Below are 23,010 nucleotides of genomic sequence, written 5' to 3'. Positions count from 1 at the left end.
CTCAGGCCAGGACTTAGTCATTCACCTGCATCTGTAGTACAAAGGACACTTGTTTGAGGACAGTGATGTACAGGTTTTGGCCAGGCAGGATAGATAGTTTGAGAGAGGAGTGAAAGAAGCCATCTATGTCAAACTGGAAAGACCATCATTAAAGAGAGGTGGGGCTCTGGGACATGACCTCTCACCTGTTTACAATACAGTTTTGACAAACATCCCCATGTGGAGAAGAGGCCATTCACACGTGGCCACTACCCAACCCCATTGTGTCAGTAGATCAAAAAAACAAAAATAAGTCAACTACTAAAAGAAAGTTAGCGCAGGCGACAGCGGCTCAGTCTGTTAGGAACTGGGCTGAGAAGTGGAAGGTTGTTGGTTTGAGACCCAGTGCAGACAAAGCTCATCCAGGGATGGACCTGCCTTCCCCCATATGTGATGAGAGAAGACTATATGTGGGGTAGGAATAGATATTATAATCAAAAGTGTAGTTAAGTGAACTGTAGTAAACAAGTTATCTTAATGTATTATCAATCACTCTGAAAAATATGACATAAAGTGCTAAAAAACTTCAACAAATTCATTGTTATTGTTTGACCTGATCTTGTAGAGCAAACCCCTGATCCAGGTAAGCTGAGGAGCAGTCTGACTGATGAACAGACAAACTACAGATGGGTCATGAAAAGCATTTCAATAACTCTCTGGACAAGTTCATGGAAACACTCAATGCTCAAACTACTCACTGAACAACAATAATGGCATTAAACCATTAGGTTGAGCAAAAAGAGCCCATGGTGGAGCTATTCACAGACCTAAAAATGCTTTTGACACAATAAACCACAATACTCAAAAATAAATCAGAATGGCATCAGGGGGAAAACATTGGAAAGGATAATGAGTTATTTATCTGACAGAAAGCATGTTTAGATATGACCTGTGGCATCCCCCAGGTGTTGGATACTAACGGCATTAAACTGTCTATTGATGACATTTACATGGATTCATAAGTATTGAGGAGGGTTTTATTTGTTATGGCAGTGTCTTAACTGTAGTCTGGGGTTGTCTATTAGTCCAGGATTATCTTTTTGCTTTTTACATGTTTGAAATAAACTAAATGAAACTACACTAAACTGAAATAATAGATTACACAGAGAAACCACATGTTTTCTTTATTAAGAATTATTGAACATTGCATTTCAATATTAGGTATTCAGTTTGCCTTGTTTGTGCAGTCGCTTCATCCACACTCCAGTCCTGTTGCTGGCGGTAATACACCATCATCTGGTGTGACAACTACCTAATAACAAAAGAAGAAGAAGATGCGGTGGCAGCAGGAGCAACCAAAGAGAGGAGGAAAGTAAAGAGTTTTGGATGGACAGTGACAGAAAAGGCACCTTCAACTACATCGACTACACATCGGTCCAACAACACCCTTGGTTTCCAACCCTGGTTACCTCCTGATGCTGTAGGAGACCTCTCATTAATAGCATATAGGAAAGACAGGAACCGTGTTCTCAGTTCACAACTGGCTCAAGCACACATTGATGGTTATTATAGTTGTGTGCAGATATATACAGAGGCATCAAAGAACCCACACGATATGATGCATGGAGAGACAGGAGGGAGGAGGTGGTGATCACCCAACTCCGATGTGGACACACAGGATTAAATAACACGTTGAATAAAATAGGGAAACACAAGGGGTGTGGGTGTGACTGGAGGAAAGTCAGTGGAGCATGCCTCAGTGCACTCTAGAAAATTCAAAGTACAGAGAAGATGATCCAGGAGCTTAATAAACAAAGAGTACAGTTGGATGAGGGATGTACTGAGGAGCGGGCGTAGAGTGAGGCGTTAGAATTGTGCTGAAGTTTATGACAGGAAATAAATTAACAGAGAGAATATATACTGGTTTGGGTTATATTTGTTTGGTTTTGTTCTGATTTTTTTATTTTTACCAGTACCTTGTGCAGAGTTCTATCCTGGGTGCCCATCCTCACCGGTGGCGGTAGTGCACCCGAACATTGCCCACCGCCATTAAACAGGAAGGAAGAAGAAGAAACAGAAGCGCTAAAAGAAACACTTAAAAAGAAATAAAGTACAGCGTAATCTCGTGGAATTGTTGAGGAGGAAATCGGATGATGTCGCTTTTAGTATAATTTTTTTTATTTTTTTTAGAGTTAACAGGGCTAAGGAGTAGGGTTTAGACATTAGAGAAAGCTGCTTCGCACTCCAGTCCAGAAGTTGGCGGTATTGCATCTACAAGCTGGATGCCATCCGCCGTTAAGAAGAAGAAGAAGAAGAAGAAGAAGCGGCGGTAACAACGGCAGTAGTAGCCATAGCGGCAATATTAAATCAGCGTGTTCTTTGAACTTAACAATGTCAACAAGTGACTTTTATTTGAGATATTATGTTGGTCATAAGGGGAAATTTGGACACGAGTTCCTGGAATTTGAATTTAGACCTGACGGTAAGTTGTATCCGGCCTATCGCCTGAACCTTTAGCATTAGCTTGATTCCATTTATTGACTATTTGTTACCGGAGCTCAGCACTTACACATGTATGTATGTTCATATTCATACACACAAACGTATACACGTGTGTGTGTGTATATATATATGTGCGTATAAACACGTGTGTGTATACATATATATACATAATGCGTTAACGGGATCAACCACTACCGCGTGTTTCTATGATGGTCGACAAGTGGTATTTATTGTCGTAAAAACAATTCGACGTAGAATCAAATGTGTGATTTCCCTTAAGGGTCAGCGGTTCAGGGAATTCCTGCAGTGTTTTGCGCTCAAATGTTGGGTCTGTGTAGACCTGCCAGCCTCATTCCTTGAAAGTAAATCCACTTTTTCCTGTACACGAGAAGGGAACAATGGAACCAAGTCAGGCTGATGTAGAAAACTCATTTCTGTCGAGGCCGTAAAGCTGACTTTTAAGTGTAACTTGTGCAGTAAACACAATCAGTTATTAATAATTTATTCACCATTTCCAAATGCTGGCCTTAAGACACTGGAACATTTTACTGGACAGCAACACACGTGCATTGTGTATGTTATGTATTATATATGTGCTCCTATTTCTCCACAGTCACAATTTACAAGTCCCTTGTCATTTTTCAGACAAACATTGACGAATGTGAATCACTGTTAAAATCATTTCATGCTAGAGGAGCAGACTTTTCCCTCTTTGCTCCGGATTGAATCTGTCCATTTGCAACTTGCTAAGAACTTAAATATGATGAAGTTATCCTAATATTCTTACCCAGATGCAAATGGGCACACAGAAAATGATTTTGCCTGCTTTTTGAACATGGTTATAAAAATAATTATTGTCATAATATTATGAATTTGGTTAATTAGCGTAACAGAAGCGGGATGCATGAAAAGCTGCCGTAGCTTTATGTGTGGAGATGGCTGAAGTTGATGCTACTCTTCTCCATGCAGGGAAACTGAGGTATGCCAACAACAGCAACTACAAGAATGACGTGATGATCCGAAAGGAGGTAATTCTTCATTTATGTTTTTCTGTAAAGGTGGGGGAAATGGTGTGCATTAAATTATTACATTGAATTCCCGTGGTTAACTTGCATTGCTGTCAGCTGATGCAGAGCGAGGGCTAATCTGTGGCTTTTTCCGAAACCACACACTCGTTCCCTATTCACTACTCACTACATGGGGGACATGGATTGAGTGAGCTACATAGTGCACTCAATTTAATGTTAGTATTCGGACAACAGCGTCATTTACGGCGCATGTAAAGTGACGTCATGGTGTCGCATAAAAATTACGAACCGGTCGCCGGGAAAAGTGGCCAGGTCCATTTAATTATTTTATCCCATCAGCGGCCATTTTATGAAAATGCAATATTTTACCCTATAATTGACTTTATATAATAAAATGAAATATTAATGTCAATAATAATACCATAATAATTACTTATTACCTAAAATAATTAGTGTCCCTTGACATTTTCAAGCCAAGACGTGATGGTACATTCTCAAGTCATATTCTGCTGTCGTGAAAACATTTAAGAAAGCAATTTTTCATCAAAAAATGGATCCAGAGCTACTTTTCATCTTTGTAAATATTCTTTTACTGAGATTCTGTCGCCTGGTGAGGAACAGACGATTCCGAAGAACAATTTTAAGTGAGGGGTGGGGGGATCAGTAAAGATTGATTGATTTTTTTATTTTTACACATTTATGTTGTCATATTTTAAGATGATCATATTTATTTCCAAAAATTTCATATACCAAACTGCACAGTAGAAATTACCTTAAAAAATGTATCCCATCAGCCTTTACAGTATCACGCACACCGTAAAGGCTGATGGGATACATTTTCCGAGTTAGGGTGCTCGCTTGTACACTACTTTTCGCAGTGCATTGTGGGATAAATTGAGTGCACTACATAGGGTACAGCGATGCTCACTAACAATTCGGACACTATTTCAAAATGGCGTCCACACTCTTGAGTGCACTATGTAGGGTATAGGGGGTGGTTTTGGAAACAGCCTGTGACTTGTTTAACTAAATTGTGATCTGGGTGCTAACCCTCTTGGTCATGTGACTTGGTCCTCTCAATAGTTAATAAAGGTCTGAATGACTATCTTTGACACTGCTCAGGCATATGTCCACAAAAGTGTGATGGAAGAGCTGAAGAGGATCATCGACGACAGTGAGATCACCAAGGAAGATGATGCGCTGTGGCCCCCTCCCGACAGGGTCGGCAGACAGGTTGGTGTCCGTCTCCAGCAGGACGAAGGGGTGCTTTTATCAGTGTGCCTTTAGAAGGCTCCCCTCAGAACAGCAGGGTATCTATAGCAGCACAGAAAAGCCTTATCAGTTTAGGTGTTTCTTTTTATTTCCTTTTTATTGTCTTCCTGACTCAGCAGGTTGAAGCAGGTATTCAATTTCCCTACGGGGATGAATAAAGTAAATCTTGAAGTTTAGTTTACAACCCAGTTGGTCAAGTGAAGTGACGTAGATTGATTGGTTTAAGGCAGTGCTTCTCAATTATTTTCTGTTACGCCCCCCCTAGGAAGAAGAAAAACATTTTGCGCCCCACCCCCCGCCGTGACTATAATTAGTGAAATTGAACTATGAAATTGTTATAAATACACCTCTGCATAACATTGTATCCTTATTAACATTAAAGAAAACAAAAAAAGAAAGAAATATAGATAGATGATTGTTGCCAATATTCGGCACGTTTTCGCTGAAAAAACTCAAGCGGCTTATCAGCGTGACTGGGGTGTAATGTCCCCCAGTCACGCAGCCCCTCTCTAGATAGACGTCCAGGAATCCTTCTGGTTAGACAGAAGAGACAACCATGTGGAAGAATGTCTTGGAATACGGTGCTTGATACAATCCAGAGGCAGGTCTGCGTATTGAGAAAAGGTTAACCCTCTTTCCCCACCTCTGCAGGAGCTGGAGATCGTCATTGGAGATGAACACATCTCGTTCACAACTTCGAAAATCGGTTCCCTCATTGATGTCAACCAGTCCAAGTAAGTGTTGATTTCAGTTGTAAAAGAGACCCAAGGTTAGACTCCTGAGACCATCCTCTTGTGCTCTTCAGGGACCCTGAAGGCCTGCGTGTCTTCTACTACCTGGTGCAGGATCTGAAATGTCTCGTCTTCAGTCTCATTAGTCTGCACTTCAAGATCAAGCCAATCTAAGGGGTCCTCTTCTCTACTGTAGCTGATGTCTTTGGAGTTTTGCATTTTTATGGACATTTGCTTTTGTTGAATTTATTTTATTTGGAATAAAAACTGAAAAAAGGTCTACTTTGATTATTTACAGTTTTAGGTAAAGTCTACTTAAACCATAATCATTTCCTTACTACAGCACCTGAAAGAGCAGCACCATAGTGACAATTTAATGCTCAGATTAAAGTACACATTCCCATGTCATAGAATGACCAGCGTCAGACCGCAGCTCGCACTTTTATACGTGTGGCCATTATCAAAAACATCACAGCTAATTGTTAACAAGACCATGTTTTAGAAGTTTTATCAGTGTTTTAAGTTGTTTCTTGATTTGAAGTCTTTCATTCCAAGACAGAATAAATATCATCCAAAGACTTGTAGACACACTCCAGGAATTCATGGGCGTTACGACTTGGGTAGCTGGATACGTTGCAGCCAATCCAGTCGTCATGGATACCATATCCAATACCAAAGCCATCAGGCACTACGGGGGCAAAACCACCAAGGTTCACAGCTGGACTGGTGAGGGTACTTGTAGAGAGGATGTTGTGGTTAATGGCTGCATAGGCTGGGTCTGTGTAGAGGTGGGGCAGGGCCCGGCCCTCAGAGCCAGCCAGGTACCTCAGGGCAAACAGGTGACGATCAAATCCCTGACCTGTTGACAGAAGGACATGGTCATGACCTCGTGGCGACTGGACACATCTGTAGTTTGAGATAAACAGGGCTCTGGACTGCTGAAAGAAAGGAGATCTGAAAGGCCTTTCAGAGGCTCTCAGGTGAGAGGTGAAATATGGCCCCTTGTCTTTCAACCGTCCAGCTGACTCCACTAGGGTTCTGTGCACAACATGATACATTTACATAGTTAGAATTTGACAACTCCTAAAAGTAAAATTGTCTCACCCATAGCTGCCTCCTTCGTCAACTGTCCATGATAACTGGAGCACTGATGTAGCAACGCCTTCAGCTGCTCCACACTGTGTTGTCTTGGCTGACAAACAAAGGCGTGTGAACATTTTTTAGTGTGCACTGTGGCTGGTCGGACAGTCTCCGTGCGGCCATGTTTAAAAGCCGCTGTGCTGCAGGACTCGTATGTGGCCACCGTTTGCCCGTACTGCCTCAAAAAACCCATCTGAAAGGCCAGCTGGACCATAGCATCTGGACTTAACTTGTTCTTCTTCAGCCTTTCTTTACCACCTTTCTTGAATTCCATGGCATGTATAGTGAGTCTTGATACGGCACTTTCAAATTTCTCCTTGGCTGTTTGGATTCCGTTCTCTAGCTCAGCATCCAGGTTAAACTGCAGCCTGGAGACAGCAGAGGCTGAATCCACATCAGTGGCGGCGGTGGGGCCTGGGTGCACTACTGGATGTTTGGTTGTGTCTTTGAAGACCTCGTTCTGGAAGCGAAGCACAGCTACGCCATCACCCCACGAATGTTCAAAGTTGATGGCCGCCTGTCCATCTTTGCTCAGGATGATGCTGAAGGACTTATCAAACCAGCGGTTGTACCCGTTGCCATGCAACATGTTATGGGAGGTATGAATATGATCCTTTAGGTTCTCTTCATCGAGACAGAGACAAAAAAGAGCACAATCAATCATTTTCAAGTTCTCTGCATTTCCAGCAGCTCGTAACTTCTCCCTTAGGTCGGCCCACACGTCTCTGTTCTCTGTGGTCAGGAAACCAAGAGGGAACCTGGGCACTGGTGTTGGGTCGGCTAAAATGTACTTTAAGTGTGCCTGGATCTCTGCAGGCCTCACCATACTCCCATCTCTGTCTACAACATCAAATACGTACATGTTTCCATTTCTAATAACAAGTACATGTCGGCCTCTCTCATCAGTGAAGAGCTCATCTTTCCCGCTCCTGGGAATGCGAGTTGAATTGAAAAGGCGGAAGTACTGCGACATATCCAAGGGGTAGGCATTCATCATGTAAGCGCCGTACCAAGATAAGGACGATGGGACCCAGCGAATGAATTTTTTGAAGTGGTCCGTGTCACTCTTTGCAGGGTTGAGATGGAAAACCTCTGGTTCCAGGAGTCCAGCACGTAATGTTTTCGTAAAGCGTACAGCGGAACACACCATATTGGTCGCCCGCACTAACTGGTCATTGTACTCCGCATTGGGATCAGGCGTAAAAGTCATGAAAGGATTAAAATTCAGCACTACTGGGTCACGTGCTGAAAGATACATATCAAACCATGGCCCTGAAAGAAAAAGAGCTTATTCAGTACAGTAAAATAAACATACACACATATATATATATATATATATGTACGTACGCACACACACACAGAGTATATATAGGATCAGAGCTCATGACTAAGACTAAATGATGGTTACCAGGAGATGAACAGATGGAGTGTATGCCAGTATTATGGGAAAGAACCCCTTGCTGGAGGCTTTAGCAACAGCCACAAACTATCATGTAGTTCAAACTTCACCTGAGATGTAACTGGTGTGCTTATTCTTAAGGTCTTGAGCCACCAGCTCCTTATTCAGCTGGCTTCCCACGCCATTCAGAAATTCTTGTGAAACTTTTTCGGTTGATCTGACAATGGACATAAAGAAAGGACAGCGTAGATTTGAACAACTGGCAGAAAGATGTCAAAAAGGCCGTTACTTTAGAGTTGACTGAGAAAACTCACCTGAACTGGTCTCCTTCTAAAAGCGGACTCTGGGCAGCTAAATACCTCCTTATAGTATCCTCCAATTTGGGTACCGGTAATCTGAATAAAAAGATGGACTGATGAGAAAATGTTCCACCTGTCTTAGAGAGGTCGACTAAGTTTCAGCTCTGGAACAGGAAAATGACCAGTTGTCCTACAAACCCTGAATCTTAAGGGTTCTTTTTTGCTTCATTTACGACCTCTGACATGTCAATCAGAACCAAGTCTGTAATTAAAACTTCCACTTAAACCCAATCACACATTATAGTGTAAGGTCATCAGACACAGCCACATCTAACCTGGGTAAACTCTTCTGGTAATGCATCGTTGGAACCGCACTTTGGTGCAAATATTCGATTGAAGACGCGTTTTTCCTGGAACGTTGACAAACGTCCGCAGCAGCAGCTCTTTGTAAAATTCCGCGTTTCCACGGCGCAACAACGCAACGCCATGATAGCAAATTAAACATGATTTTAGATAGCGACAAGGTAGTTTAATCGGATTTTAATGCCGATATTTACAACTGTTTAACTGCTGAAAGTATTTTCAATGTTTCCGACGGACTCTAATCGACCTTTGCTAAGTGTCGAAACAGAAATAATTCTTCGTCTCCGACTTCCTCTTGCAGTCAACACAGCACAGCACTGCCCCCAGGCGGAAGGATTGCGAATTTGGGAGCGTAATTCAAAATTCTAAGAAAGTTTTATAAAAAGAAACGATTTCGATCAACTCTTGAGGTGCTGAAAAATAATCTTTCGAAAATGTGTTTGTAATATCCTTATTAACTTTTTGTCATTTGTTTATTATGTGCCATTCATACATAAAAGGTGAAAAGGTGTTTCAAAAACATGAAACAAGTAAGGGGGGGGGGGGGGGGGGGGCAGGTTCCTGAGCCATCACATTGGGCAGAAAAATTAGAAATCAATCAATCAACAATTATATAGCATCTGTTACAATCAAAATTGTTTCTAGGCACACAGAATCCCAGGGCCTGACCTCCAACAAGCAACAGTGGCAAGGAAAAACTCCCCTTTAACAGAAACAGACGTGTGACTGCTTTCAACTGATATAAGAAAATAAAATTTAAAAAATAAAAAAGACAGGAGCACAGCGTAAGATGCAACAGAGAGAGGAAGTAAATGGACAAAACCGACCTGCTGTGAGGATGCAGCCAACATCCAGAAAGCCCTCTGCAGGGCACTTGGCTCCACAACAAAGGCCACCTGCAACCACACACAGTGCCAAACGGCATTTTGGCAAGGGTGCAAGAGGACACCAAATGGGCAACGCAACATCACCACGCCAACACCAACTCCACCATGTCGCCGTCTCTGTTGCTAAGGTGATACTGCTGGCTGAGACAGCCTGTTGCAGAGTAATTCTGCTGGTTATATTTACCTACGAAGAGAAAAGCTTTTCCTTTCATTCCTATGAAAACAAAGCTTGTCTGATAATATAGTAGACACATTAAAACTGGTTTTCATCTTGTTGGAGGGAATTGGAGTGGGAAAAAAATGTAATTTCCTGTCTGTGGTACAAAGTCTCAATCTTGTGTTCTGTTAGAATTTAAGCTCTAACCGTTTTAAATTGCATAGCCTGGAGGATCTCTTGGTTTGCACTAAAAATTAGTTAAACTAAAATCTTTCCATTTCATTGCCTTAGGATACACTTAAGGTGGCATTTGTGTACACACAAAACTGGCAGTGTCTGGAAATATTTATTTCAACTAAGCATCAGGGTTTACAGGGTTACAAAGAAAATTGATGTGTGTTCACATTTTCCATGTGGGTCCTTTTGCTTGAATACAAATAACCTCAATATGACTGAAAGATCAATATGACTCCATGATCTGTCTTGCTCCATTATCAGTAATGATATAGTTAAGTGTTATTCCAGTGTAGGTTTGCAATAAATGTTGACAACATACATACAATTATTATATTTGTAATTATCTGCAGTAGTATGTGTCAGTTACCCCTGTCTTTTAACTGCCTTATCATAGTAGCCTGTTGGTTGTTTTGTGAAATGACGGTTTTTCTGGTTAAGGTTATTTGTTTATTTGTTTTGGTGTTGTCACAAGTTCGGAGCAGCTTTTTCTTCCCTAAGCACATGTCACCAGCACTGATACTGACCAAATTCCCTCAGTGGGAAGAGGATGCTAGCAGTAGATGCTAGATGCTATTACAGTACAGCTACTAGATATTAGATATTAGATAAATAACAAACATAAATCGATTTTTTGTTTTTTCAGCCATCATCTATTGAAGATTTTCTAAACTTCATGACTATTCTGTCAATGGCGTTCTGGCAGTGCGCTGCATCAAAGAGGATATTGGGTAATCCTTGTTTTTTAAGGATTGCTGCGCTGGCCTTTAAGACACGGACATACAGCAGTAGAAATGCTTCTTTGGGGGAGTATTTACATCAAAGTGTCGTACCAACGACGCATTACCAGAAGAGTCTACCCAGGTATGAAGTGATGCATGAATGTTTTATTTGATCGTTAAGTGTAAATTGAAATAATTGAGAATCATTGCTCAATTGTTTGTCAATTAGCTTTGGTTTGTCTGACTTATTTTTAGAATTCATGGTTTCAATTTTAAAATATTTATTCTGGTATTGAGATTTTTCATTTTTCATTTTATAGTAATAATCGGGTCTATATCTAACTGTTGGGATGATAAATGCATTCAGTATTTAATAATTAACATGTACTGTAAGGATTTCATATTATATACAGACTATTTTTAACATCTTTCTGATTGTTTCTGATTTTATGCTGACTTAATGGTGCCTAGTTGGGTCGGGGGTGGTCAAGACCCCATCCCAGCTGTCTTTGGCTGAGAGGTGGGGGCCACCCTGGAGGAGTGGCAAAGGTCATAGCCCATAGCTAACCTCCACTTTTCTGGAAATAAGTGTTTTAAAAAGATTTCATAAAGTACATATTTTTGGTTATTCCTAAATAGCTTCTGCTGTCCAGGTGTAATTGCCGTAACGGTAACCTAACAATTAGTTAAACCATGTTAAACTACGTAATAAATACAATCCTTGCCTCCTGTAACGTCCTGCCTGTTAATCTTGCACTTAGCACTGAACTGTTAATATGGCATTTCTTTCAAGCAACTGGTTTTGCTTCATATCTTATTTTCATCATTCTAAACAAACACAGGAAAAGTTTGTGACCTTGTTTTCCCATGAGAGAATGTTACATTTACAGAAGTGGAGCACCTTCTCTGCACCCTCACTCCACAACATACTCATTCAGAGCTCAGGAAATAACAAGAAAATTGATAGAAGTCAAAAGTTATTTCAAAGTATTGGACTGTTTCTTCCTTTGATCCCTTTTTTTTTTTAGTTAAAAAGATTTTTACAGTTATAATCGGCAGACACAAACTGAACCCCAAAGGCAGACACACAGGACTGAATTAGGTGAAAAAGGAATTAGTCCTTATTGACAGTTTGGCATTTGACGTCCGCTATACACAAGATACAAGAACTCCACAAAGTGGACAAAACAGGCTGGGCGAAATGAGCAGGATCAGGCAACAGAGTTGATCTGCAAACAAGCAACAGGAAACAGGAATAACCGACAATGCAAATCCTAAAGGAGTTTCTGGAGGGTTGAACAATGAATTAACGATGATGGGAGTGAAAACCAGTCTTTTATCGTTGAAAGGGATAAGATGTTTAACCACAGATGAGTCGCAGGTGTGGGATTTGAACAATGGGAGTGAACTGGGAAGCAGCACTGCCCGGAGCTGGAAATAAACAAACAGGGAAGAGACAGGCAAACAAACAGAAGGGAGGGGGAGAGGGAAAACACCAGGGAGAAGTCATAACATTATGGTCTTGCCTTTACTAGTGAATGAAGTACTCGTGCACATCCTTCTTCTGTGATAGAAGAAGAGCAGCACAAATAATCTGTGGGCTGAGAGTGATACCTTTCACTCAACGGAACAAGGAGGGATTTGACAACTAGTGTTGACAATACTGACAATGCTGTATGGTGTTCCCAAAAGAGCCATGGTACCTCCACCCTTCCAAATTCAGAGTGACAACTACTGCTGTACGCACACCCAACCAACTGGCAGAAAAATGATCACAAAGGAGCCATCTGAATCTAACACCAAGGTCAAGATCTCTGAGAGCGAGCTGTAGGATGTCAACACAGGGGAAGCACTGTGGCGGAAGGCTTGTGAAGTTGTTGTCACCTCTTGGAGTAGCCAGGCTATCATTACAACACATCGGCTGACCTCTAAACAGCTCATCCATTCTGATAGTCACCTGAGGGATTGGCCTTCACCATGGTCAACTGACGTTAGAATGTGAACAGGACAAGGTCCAGGTTAAAAGAGGGAATTGAAGGGTTAAAAAAATTCAATGCTAAAGTTCAAACTCTGAAATTGCTAACAGTTAAGACCCTGTATGTTAGCATTTGGCAGACAGCATTCGGTATCATCCAAAGACCGGAGAGGTACAGTGGCGTTCAGGTACCTCGGAGACCAGAGGTGGTGCAGCAGTGACTTATGTTCCAGTTGGCTGACTTTTTGGTTTTGATTTCCAACTAGGTTTTTTGCTCTGTGATATCTTTGTTTATTTTTTGACTCATTGGCTGCTGTAATCCTGACTCCTTTTCGATCTTCAATAAATGCTGATCGACCTTCTAAGTGGAAAGGCCTTTCTGCCTGCTCCTTCTCCCCCCTGACATCGAGGCTCCAAAGAGGAGGCTGGAAAAATCCTGTTAACACCGTTAAGTGTTACCACCACCTCTGTTTACCATCCTTAAACAGAGGTGGTGGCCTGAGGCACTTCCTGTCACCCACATACAATGCAGTCCTCCACTCCTTCCAACAACAAAACAAACATTCACACCATTCCAAGAGACCCAGTGACTCATCACCATGTGATCCAGCAGACAAAGGGGAGACACCTCAACAGAAACTAGGTGAACGACCCTACCAACGACCCTGCTAACGACTCTCAGGTGACCACCCAGATCATTAGCATGCTAATGGTCCACAGGGGCTATATATTTTCAAGCTCTCTCCCCAGCGATTTCAGAACTGAAGAAGCCTTCTGGATAGAAGGCGAAACGTCTTCAAGAGAAGAAACCCAGTCCAGTTGACAGAGAAAACTACCTTGGACGCACAAAATAGCAAACGACAGAAAATGAATCAATTCACGGTGTGTTATTGGCTGTCTGGTCTCTGTACCTCCAGAGCGGGTGCTTGGTTAGCATTGCCGGCAGAAAGTCAAACCTGTTTCCAGTCCATGTTGGACTCTGGCAGGGCTGTCCTTTGTCACCGGTTCTGTTAATAACCTTTATGACCTCAGGGGGCTGGAGGAAGTCCGGTTTGGGAACCATAGGATTTCATCCTTGCTTTTTCAGATGATGTTGCTCTGTTGCAGATGTTGTCCAGGACCTCCAGCATGTACTTTGTTGCTGAGTGCAAAGCAGCTGGGAAGAGAATTAGTTCCTACAAATCTGAGGCCATGGTTCTTGACCGGAAAAGGGTGGTTTGCCCTCTCCCGGTTGGTGCAGAAGTCCTGTCTCAGGTGGAGGAGTTCAGGTATCTTAGTATCTTGTTCAGGAGTGAGGTAAGGGTGGAACGTGAGATTGACAGGTGGATCAATAGAGCTTCTGCAGTTATGTAGTCGGTGTACCAGACTGTCATGGTGAAGTCAGAGGTTCGCTGCAAGACAGAGCTCTTGAATTACTGGTCAGTCTACACTCCTACTCTCACCTATGGTCACGAGCTTTGGGTATTGACCAAAAGGACAAAATCACGGTCACAAGGACCTAAAATGAGTTTCCTCCGCAGGGTGGCTGGGCGTTCCCTTACTGACAATGCCTTTTAAAGATAAGATTTCTTTCCTGGAGAGGTAAAACATAATATACACTATCAGTTTCTCTTCTTTTTCACTGTTAAGGCTCCCGATACCCAGATTGGAAGATACCATTAGGAGATATTTAGCTGCTCAGAGACCTCTGTTGGATGATGTCAAATTCAGGTAAGATTACATGAAATAAAGGAGTTCACTTTTTTACGTACTCTTAATGACCTTCTTTAGTTTAATTGTATATTCACAGACAAACAGAAAAAATTTCACACAGTTTCCTGAATGGTGTTGGGAGAGATCTGCATGAGGAACTTGTGGCAAAAGACAAATATGAAAAGCACACAAGCTACATCGCAGGTGATTTGACAGGCTCAGGTCATTCTGATGTTTCCTAATTGGAAGTAAGAATATCAAATATATTTATTACTGATCAATGTGGTGATTTATTTTCCTTGTAGGACCTTTTTTGGAAAAGTATCTTTGTTCAAGGGATTCCTTAGTGACTGCCAATGCCTTCATAATCTTCACTTCTGACCGAAAGAAAGAATACAACAACCAGCTTGTCCGGGCGACCAATATAGTTTGCTCTGCTGCACGCTTTCTGAAAACATTGCGAACAGGGCTCCTTGAGCCAGAAGTTTTCCACCTTAGCCCCAGAAAGAGTGATTCAAACTGCTTTAAAAAATTTATCCGCTGGGTCCCATCCTCCTTGTCTTGGTATGGCGCTTCTATGATGAATGCCTACCCCCTGGATATGTCTCAGTATGCTCGCCTCTTCAATACCACCCGGATTCCCAGGCTTAGGCAAGATGAGCTCTTCACTGATGAGAATGGGAGGCACGTCCTGGTTATGAGGAAAGGAAACATGTATGTGTTTGATATTGTGGACAGGGATGGGAATTTGGTGAAACCTGCAGAGATCCATGCGAATTTGAAATACATATTAGATGATTCAACCACAGAACCCACATTCCCTCTTGGGTTTCTGACCACGGAAAACAGAGACGTGTGGGCAAACCTCAGGAATAAGCTAATCGCTGCTGGAAATGCAGAGGAATTACACATTGTTGACAGTGCGCTTTTTTGCCTGTGTTTGGATGATGAAACTCTGACAGACATCACTCACATCACACAGAATGTATTAAGTGGTGGTGGCTGCAACAGGTGGTACGATAAATCCTTCAGCATAATTCTGACCAAAAATGGCGAAAGTGGTGTCAATTTTGAACACTCCTGGGGTGACGGTGTCAGTGTTCTTCGGTTTGTAAATGAGATCCATAAAGACACGACAGAACAGCCGTTGGTACACCCAGGTTCGGCTACTGCTGCTGTGGATCCAGACTCTGTTGTGCGGAGGTTGCAGTTCAAGCTGGACACTGAAATGGAGGACGCTATCACAAAGGCCAGAAAGAACTCTGGTGTACTTGCATCAAACCTCAGTGTTCATGTCACTGACTTTAAGAGAGGAGGAAGAAAATTCTTCAAAGAAAAGAAAGTGAGTCCAGATGCTATCATGCAACTGGCCTTTCAGATGGGCTTCTTGAGGCAATATGGTCAGACAGTGGCAACAACTGAGTCCTGTAGCACAGCCGCATTCAGGCATGGCCGTTTGGAGGACATATGGCCAGTTACACTTCCTACAAAAACATGCTCACATGCCTTCGTTTGCCAGCCAGGCCAGCACAGCGTGGAGCACTTAAATGCCATGCTCAGTGAATGCTCGAAATATCATAAGCAGCTAATAAACGAAGCAGCAACTGGTAAGTCATATTCTGCACATTGAATCTCTCTCTCTCTCTCGCTCTCTCTCTCTCTCTCTCGCATAGGTATATATACACATATTTATGTATATATGTGTGTGTGTGTGTGTATACACATGTGTGTACATACATACATACATACATACATACATACATACATACATACATACATACATACATACATACATACATACATACATACATGCACACAGCAAGTTGGCCAGCTCAATGTACAAAAAACCTCTAAGACATAGCAGTCATCTGGCATAAAATATTATATATATACACACACACATATATGGGAAGCATTCGTAAGTTGGGGATTCGGTTAGCACTCTGTCTGTCTGTCTGTCTGTCTGTCTGTCTGTCTGTCTGTCTGTCTGTCTGTCCATGCATAGATATGTATATAGATATACTGTATAAAGACAGAGAGAGAGAGAGAGCTATTTTTGTACAGTATAGCTGGTGGTACTACTGAGTGCAGTGGTGTTTGTAAATGTTTGATTAACCACTTATATTTCTAATACCAGGTCAAGGATTTGGCTGTCACCTATATGTTCTGCGACACCTGGCGATGTCAAAAGGCCAGACCCTTCCATGCCTGTATACAGACCCATCTTATGCTAAAGTAAACCACATCATTCTGTCCTCCACCACACTCAGCAGTGGTGTATTAAGAACTGGCGGTGCTGCCCCCGTAGTCTCTGATGGGTTTGGCCTTGGATACGGTTTTAGAGACTCTGAAAGTCGTACCATTGTGACCAGCTATCCAACTCTAAATAGCCATGAATTTCAGCAGTGTGTCCACAAGTCTTTAACAGATATTTTCAATGTCCTGGAAGGAAAGCCGATCAGCTAAGAAAACTGTCAAGTCCTGGTTGTGCAGTGATACCAGGACATTGCCAGAGTACTGTTGAAATGCCCTACAGCCAAGTACCAAGAAACCAAATGTTAGGAGCACCATTTCTGGACTGCTGCCTCGGTCTGAGACATCTTCTTAACAATGGAATCATTCCTATATATCTTATGCGTTTATATCATATGTATCTTATGTGAAGTAATCCGAGCATAAAAAATGTATTTAATATGACTAATAAAGTACTTTGTCCTCATTCTTCTCCTAACCAAGTTTGGTAATTGGTGTGAGCTATATGTAATTGTAATTCATATTTACTTTGCGTAAATTACTAAACAAGAAAGTTCTGTTTATATAAGATTCATCTTTGTGAGTAAACACAATTTGCATTGCAACATAAGGTCCTTTTGTATTCTGTAACTGTTGAGTATATATGTTCAATAGAGCATTTAGAATTTTATAATTCGACACTGACAGAAAAATATCTTTAAGCACAACCTGAATGAGTAATTCTATTCTATATTCTATTCTATGTAGCTTTAGCTGCATTTGGTGAAAGTTTGCAAAATCATAGGAACTCCATAGTTTTCTTTTCCAGTCGGACATTTTAAAAGGAATTCTATATCAAATGGCTGAGACAACCTGCAAGGTACATGGATGCAAAGCACCCATGTCCAGTGTATTGTTCAGGTTGACACAGGAAGTTGAACAATTTATGAACCTGTGGTGCCAACAGAAATCCACAAAACCCAGCCCCAGCTCTCTGTAGTCCTGATTCTGTTCTGTCTAAAACAAACAGGTATAATGAATTGAATAAAGAGTTTATTTTGAATATGAAAGAAAAAAATGAGACAAAACAATTTACAATAAGACATACAAAAACATATTTAAGAGAGAAGAAGAATAACTTGTAAACTCTCACCTCTTCCTTTTAAATAAGGAACCTTACTGGTTAAAAACATTTCTAAACACTAATACCTGATGCTTGACATTAAATCAAAATATGATCATCTTAAAACATTACCACATAAATGTGTAAAAAAAAAAAATCACTCACTCTTTACTGATCCCCCCTGCCCCTCACTTAAAATTGTTCTTCGGAATCGTCTGTTCCTCACCAGGCGACAGAATCTCAGTAAAAGAATATTTACAAAGATGAAAAGTAGCTCTGGATCCATTTTTTGATGAAAATTTGCTTTATTAAATGTTTTCACTACAGCAGAATATGACTTGAGAATGTGCCATCACGTCTTGGCTTGAAAATGTCAAGGGACACTAATTATTTTAGGTAATAAGTAATTATTATTGTATTATTATTGACATTAATGTTTCATTTTATTATATAAAGTCAATTATAGGGTAAAATATTGCATTTTCATAAAATGGCCGCTGATGGGATAAAATAAATAAATGGACCTGGCCACTTTTCCCGGCAACTGGTACGTAATTATTATGCGAAACCATGACGTCACTTTACGTGCGCCGTAAATGACGCCGTTGTCCGAATACTAACTTTAAATTGAGTGCACTATGTAGTTCACTCAATCCATGTCCCCCATGTAGTGAGTAGTGAATAGGGAACGAGCGTGTGGTTTCGGAAACAGCCATAAAGTCTTGGATGTCTTCAAATTTCCTTCTCCATAATTCAGGAAAAACTGAGGTCATGGTGTTTGGTCCTGAACCTCTCAGGGATAGATTAGATCACATGATCACTCTAGATCAGGGGTCGGCAACCCGCGGCTCTGGAGCCGCATGCGGCTCTTTGGCGCCGCCCTAGTGGCTCCCTGGAGCTTTTTCAAAAATATGAAAATGGAAATTGTTTTAATATAATTTTTGTAGGAGAAAAACGTGACAAACATTCTTAAAGTTTTCAACATCCCACGATAATGGAAGTTAAACTTAAAGCACCATCGTACAGCAGAGTGGTCACATGGGGCGTCATTCTCTCCAGGATGCGCGGCAGGAAAATAAACATTTCATCATTGTAACTGTCTGAGAGACATGTTAATTGAAAAATTCAGTCAATATTTATTTTACATTTTTAAAATGGTCATAATTTCATTTAATGTCTCAATTCGTTATTGTTGAAATGGCTTAAAAATGTATTGTTCTTTATGTATGTTTCCTTTGATAGGTCACTTGTAGGGTTCTTTTCAAAAGACATCTGTATGATGCGTGGCCATTATTTCATTGGACCGGTGTAGCTACAATCATGAATGGTCATTATGTATTTGTGGCCTATTTACCATTTGGAAAGTAGGCTAATACAGCTAATATAGACACTTACAGCCTGTGTTGCCTTCATTATAAGGCTTTTAATTTTTTGCGGCTCCAGACAGATTTGTTTCTTGTTTTTTTTGGTCCAATATGGCTCTTTCAACATTTTGGGTTGCCGACCCCTGCTCTAGATGGTATCTCATTAACATCTAGTCTCTCTGTGAGGAATCTAGGAGTAACTTTTTTATCAAAATCTCTCCTTCAACTCACACATCAAAATAGTCTCTAGAAGTGCCTTTTTTCACCTGAGGAACATCACAAAGATCAGGAAACTACTGACACGGCAAGATGTCGAAAAGTTGGTCCATGCATTTGTTACTTCCAGGCTGGACTATTGTAATTCTTTATTATCAGGGTGTCCAAACAACTCTTTAAGAAGCCTCCAGCTGATCCAAAATGCTGCTGCCAGAGTTCTGACAGGTATTGACAAAAGAGATCACATTACTCCTGTACTGGCATCTCTTCATTGGTTGCCCGTTAAATTTAGAATAATTTTTAAAACCCTTCTTTTGACCTCCAAGGTCCTCAGAGGCCTAGCTCCATCCTACCTGGAGGAGCAAGTGACACCTTACCAGCCCAATAGACCGCTCTACTCTCAGAATGCTGGTCTACTTGTGGTCCCCAGAGTCTCTAGAGGTAGAGTGGGGGGCCGAGCATTTAGCTACCAGGCCCCCCTGCTATGGAACCAGCTCCCTGTCCAGGTACGGGAGGCTGACTCCATCTCTACTTTTAAAATTAGGGTTAAAATCTTCCTCTTTGAAAAAGCTTATTGTCACTAATTCCGTACTCCCAGTTACTACCATAGACAGACAAATTATCATACTTAGGTGGTTGTCTACTTTAACATCTTAGTTACGCTGCTGTTAGGCTGCTGGGGTCCAGAAACATGATCACCTGACAGGCCTCTGTCACCCCACTGGGAAATGGTTACCTCTCCTCTCCTCTCCTCTCCTCTCCTCTCCTCTCCTCTCCTCTCCTCTCCTCTCCTCTCCTCTCCTCTCCTCTCCTCTCCTCTCCTCTCCTCTCCTCTCCTGATTATAAGACTATAATCAAGTCAGAGATTAAGGGAAATGGAGAAGCATTCGGACAGAGAGTAAAGGTACACAGTTTTATAACTTACAAAAGAATGTAGGGGAAATGAGGGAAGGCCATACGACAACAAAGAAACAGACAGCAACAAGGTAGAAGACATCATATCACAAATGAGATTTAGGCAAGTGGGATTAATTGCACATTTTTAATGGTACAGAAACATGAAACAGGAAACTGTGAACATTGTGGGTTGAGGGAAATGGTGGAACCTGTCCTCTTCCAGCGTTCAGTGAACCAGAACCAGGTGATTCAAGCTCAGAGATACAATTAAAAGAAAGAATATAGGTTAACACATTTACAGAGGGTAAATTCAGAGGATGTTGCAGTTGAGGGCATTTTTTTTAGAAAGGTTTAGTTCCACTCTCCAGTCCAGAAGCTGGCGATAATGCGCCTACAAAGTGTTTGTAACCGCCATAAAATGACAGTAGAAGAAGAAAACAGTGGGCGTAGAAGAAGAAGCCTGTCGTCCTTGCTGAGGTTGCTATGGGGTACTGGGACAAACCCGACGGAACGGACTGTGTGGAGAAAACATGGATATCTACCAAGCTCGGCACAGCTTTGGGTAAATATTAACATATGCTATCCGTGCATGTCACATACCGACATTTTGTTAGGTAAGAAGTTGTAATCCATATAAAGCTAATCTAAGATTGCACCCAATGCTAATGATATTGAACAAGTTAGCACATTGAATCAACTCTACTCATACGTTTTCTGTGATTACAGTAACATTTGTGAAGCATCTTTCTGCTGTTGTCTGTGTGTCCTTGTCAGGCTTGGTGGGGTCCGCTTATTACCTAGTGGCGTTTCGGCCTGACTCTGTCATGGCAGCGCTGCAGAAGGCCACAAACTCAACCGTGACCATGGGTAAACCTCCAGCTTTTTACTTAACCACACAGACACACAGTTGCTTAGGTTGCAGTGACAGACTCTTCTCTCCAGTTGCTGGATGTGTTTAAATGATTCTTGTCAAGCTCATGTTACTAAAATGATTATCTGTTTGCAAAATGATTTCCAAACGGTAGAAGTGAATCTAAAAGAAATAAGGTTTGAAGTTGACATGTGGTAATTCTAATGAAGGCGCAGATACACCGACTGCATCTCTGGAGTAAAAAGCATTTTAATACATGTACCAATGTGTTCTTCCAGCTGCCGTTGGAGCCATCTTTGGTTGTGCAACCTGCCTCAGTAGTCAGATGCGTGACACCCCGGACGATCCTCTTAGTTATTTTGTTGGTGGTTGTGCTTCTGGGATCTTTCTGGGAGCCAAAAGTAAGCAGTTCTGATAAAGTGCTCTAATTCTCAACCCATTTATTTTCAGTTCCTCTGAACCCCCTTTGAATATTTATTGAGCAGGAATTAAGATTAAGATGTACTTTATTCATCCCCGTAGGGAAATTGAATTGTAGTAGCAACCTATACAAAGTATAGAAACAGAATAAATAAATACAAATAAGATTTTTTATATATATATATATATATATATATATATATATATATATATATATATATATAAATATAGAATAAAATAGAAATAAAATTACAACATAAACATTAAACAGTTATTGTTATTGAATGGTTAGGACCTGAGCTGATGCATAAGTCCGGTCAAGAGAGCTCAGCTCTGACAGAGAGGGATGAATTATAGAGTTTAATGGCGGACGGCAGGAATGACTTCCTGTACCGTTCCTTAGACCAGCGAGGCTGCAGGAGTCTGTTGCTGAAGCTGCTTCTCAGTTTGTCCACTGTGTTATGGAGTGGGTGGGAGGGATTTTCCATGATTGTCCGCAGTTTCAACACCATCCTGTCCCTCACCACCTCATCTAAGGGAGCTGCTACTACTGGCTGCCGCCTGGGACAGCGCCATTTTAGTTTTAGTTTTAATTAGTTTTTTTTAAAATTAGTTTTAGTTTTAATTCATGTGTTTTGCTCTTTTAATTGTGATTTGGAAGGTATCTGAGTATTTATTGAGCAGAAATAAGAACAACCCCAGTTGATCAAAGAGTTGTAGAAGCTCAAACCAGGATAGGGTCGTAAATTCCTCCACAACGCTCCTAAGACACAGCAGTGGGTCAGGGTGTAAACATGGAAAGACTGGGATGATCTCAAGATGCAGCTTTAGATGCTTCAATGTTTTAAAAACATCGGATTGGAATGAGTGGCACCACCATGTTCTGATTTAAAAACTACTTTGTTTTTGCAGCTCACAGTGCATTAACGGGGACCTCAGCATGTCTCGGGCTGGGAACACTTGCGTTCTTCACTAAAGTTGGCAAGATGGAGGGCTGGAGGCTCGCTGGACCTCCGAAGCTTTAAGGAAGATCACTGTAACATGAAGTTCATTGTAAAAAGAATTAATGTAATACATGTTTTTTGAAAATAGAAAAAAATAAACTAAAAATCTTGTGGTTTACTAACTCGTGGTGCGAACACAGGACAGGTCAAAGTCTAGTTCAGGTGCATGAGACAACAGTTGAAAAATCAGTGAGACATTTATGTACACTGAAGATCTGTGTGAAAAGTTCAGTTAACCTGAGTTTTCAGTCCAGAAGACCTTTATCACCACCTCCAGGGTTCACCTGAGGACAGGCAGGCAGAAAATAACAGAATTTCATGTTGGTTAACTTTGATCAGAATCAGGTTTACATGTAGAAAGATTCCTGTATGTTGGTGTGTGAGGAAGCCCGGAGGAGGATGTGAAGCTTCTGCAGGTGGACTGGCGGACACGCCATCATTTGTCATCCATCCCGCTGTGTCATCGTGTGTAAGTCTAAAGAAATCGGCCACCAATCACAGCA

The 23,010-nt window shown here is 41.4% G+C and overlaps 4 protein-coding genes across 4 annotated transcripts; 3 read left to right on the top strand and 1 right to left on the bottom strand.

Moving 5' to 3' along the window:
* Window positions 1-2,253: 2,253 nt before the first annotated feature.
* magoh (mago homolog, exon junction complex subunit) lies at window positions 2,254-5,790 on the top strand. The gene is made up of 5 exons (XM_003978394.3): window positions 2,254-2,461; window positions 3,451-3,509; window positions 4,632-4,742; window positions 5,433-5,515; window positions 5,587-5,790. The coding sequence occupies exons 1-5, from the start codon at window positions 2,371-2,373 to the stop codon at window positions 5,684-5,686; spliced, it is 444 nt and encodes a 147-aa protein (XP_003978443.1). The 5' UTR covers window positions 2,254-2,370; the 3' UTR covers window positions 5,687-5,790.
* Window positions 5,752-9,016, bottom strand: LOC101076236 (carnitine O-palmitoyltransferase 2, mitochondrial). Its single transcript, XM_011619715.2, has 5 exons — window positions 8,686-9,016; window positions 8,366-8,446; window positions 8,162-8,268; window positions 6,617-7,924; window positions 5,752-6,371 (listed from the first exon to the last, which is right to left on the bottom strand). The coding sequence occupies exons 1-5, from the start codon at window positions 8,853-8,855 to the stop codon at window positions 6,058-6,060; spliced, it is 1,980 nt and encodes a 659-aa protein (XP_011618017.1). The 5' UTR covers window positions 8,856-9,016; the 3' UTR covers window positions 5,752-6,057.
* A 1,479-nt stretch (window positions 9,017-10,495) lies between these two features.
* LOC101076461 (carnitine O-palmitoyltransferase 2, mitochondrial-like) lies at window positions 10,496-17,111 on the top strand. Its single transcript, XM_003978403.3, has 5 exons — window positions 10,496-10,855; window positions 14,318-14,398; window positions 14,478-14,584; window positions 14,686-15,987; window positions 16,518-17,111. Exons 1-5 carry the CDS (start codon window positions 10,668-10,670, stop codon window positions 16,844-16,846), a joined length of 2,007 nt encoding a protein of 668 aa, XP_003978452.2. The 5' UTR covers window positions 10,496-10,667; the 3' UTR covers window positions 16,847-17,111.
* Window positions 17,112-20,617: 3,506 nt separating this feature from the next.
* Window positions 20,618-22,629, top strand: ndufa11 (NADH:ubiquinone oxidoreductase subunit A11). Its single transcript, XM_003978395.3, has 4 exons — window positions 20,618-20,774; window positions 20,987-21,079; window positions 21,362-21,484; window positions 22,416-22,629. The coding sequence occupies exons 1-4, from the start codon at window positions 20,696-20,698 to the stop codon at window positions 22,526-22,528; spliced, it is 408 nt and encodes a 135-aa protein (XP_003978444.1). The 5' UTR covers window positions 20,618-20,695; the 3' UTR covers window positions 22,529-22,629.
* Window positions 22,630-23,010: the final 381 nt, after the last annotated feature.

This window comes from Takifugu rubripes, chromosome 20 (genome assembly GCF_901000725.2).
Source record: "Takifugu rubripes chromosome 20, fTakRub1.2, whole genome shotgun sequence".
Lineage (NCBI taxonomy): Eukaryota > Metazoa > Chordata > Actinopteri > Tetraodontiformes > Tetraodontidae > Takifugu > Takifugu rubripes.
This window is presented reverse-complemented; position numbering and strand designations above follow the sequence as displayed.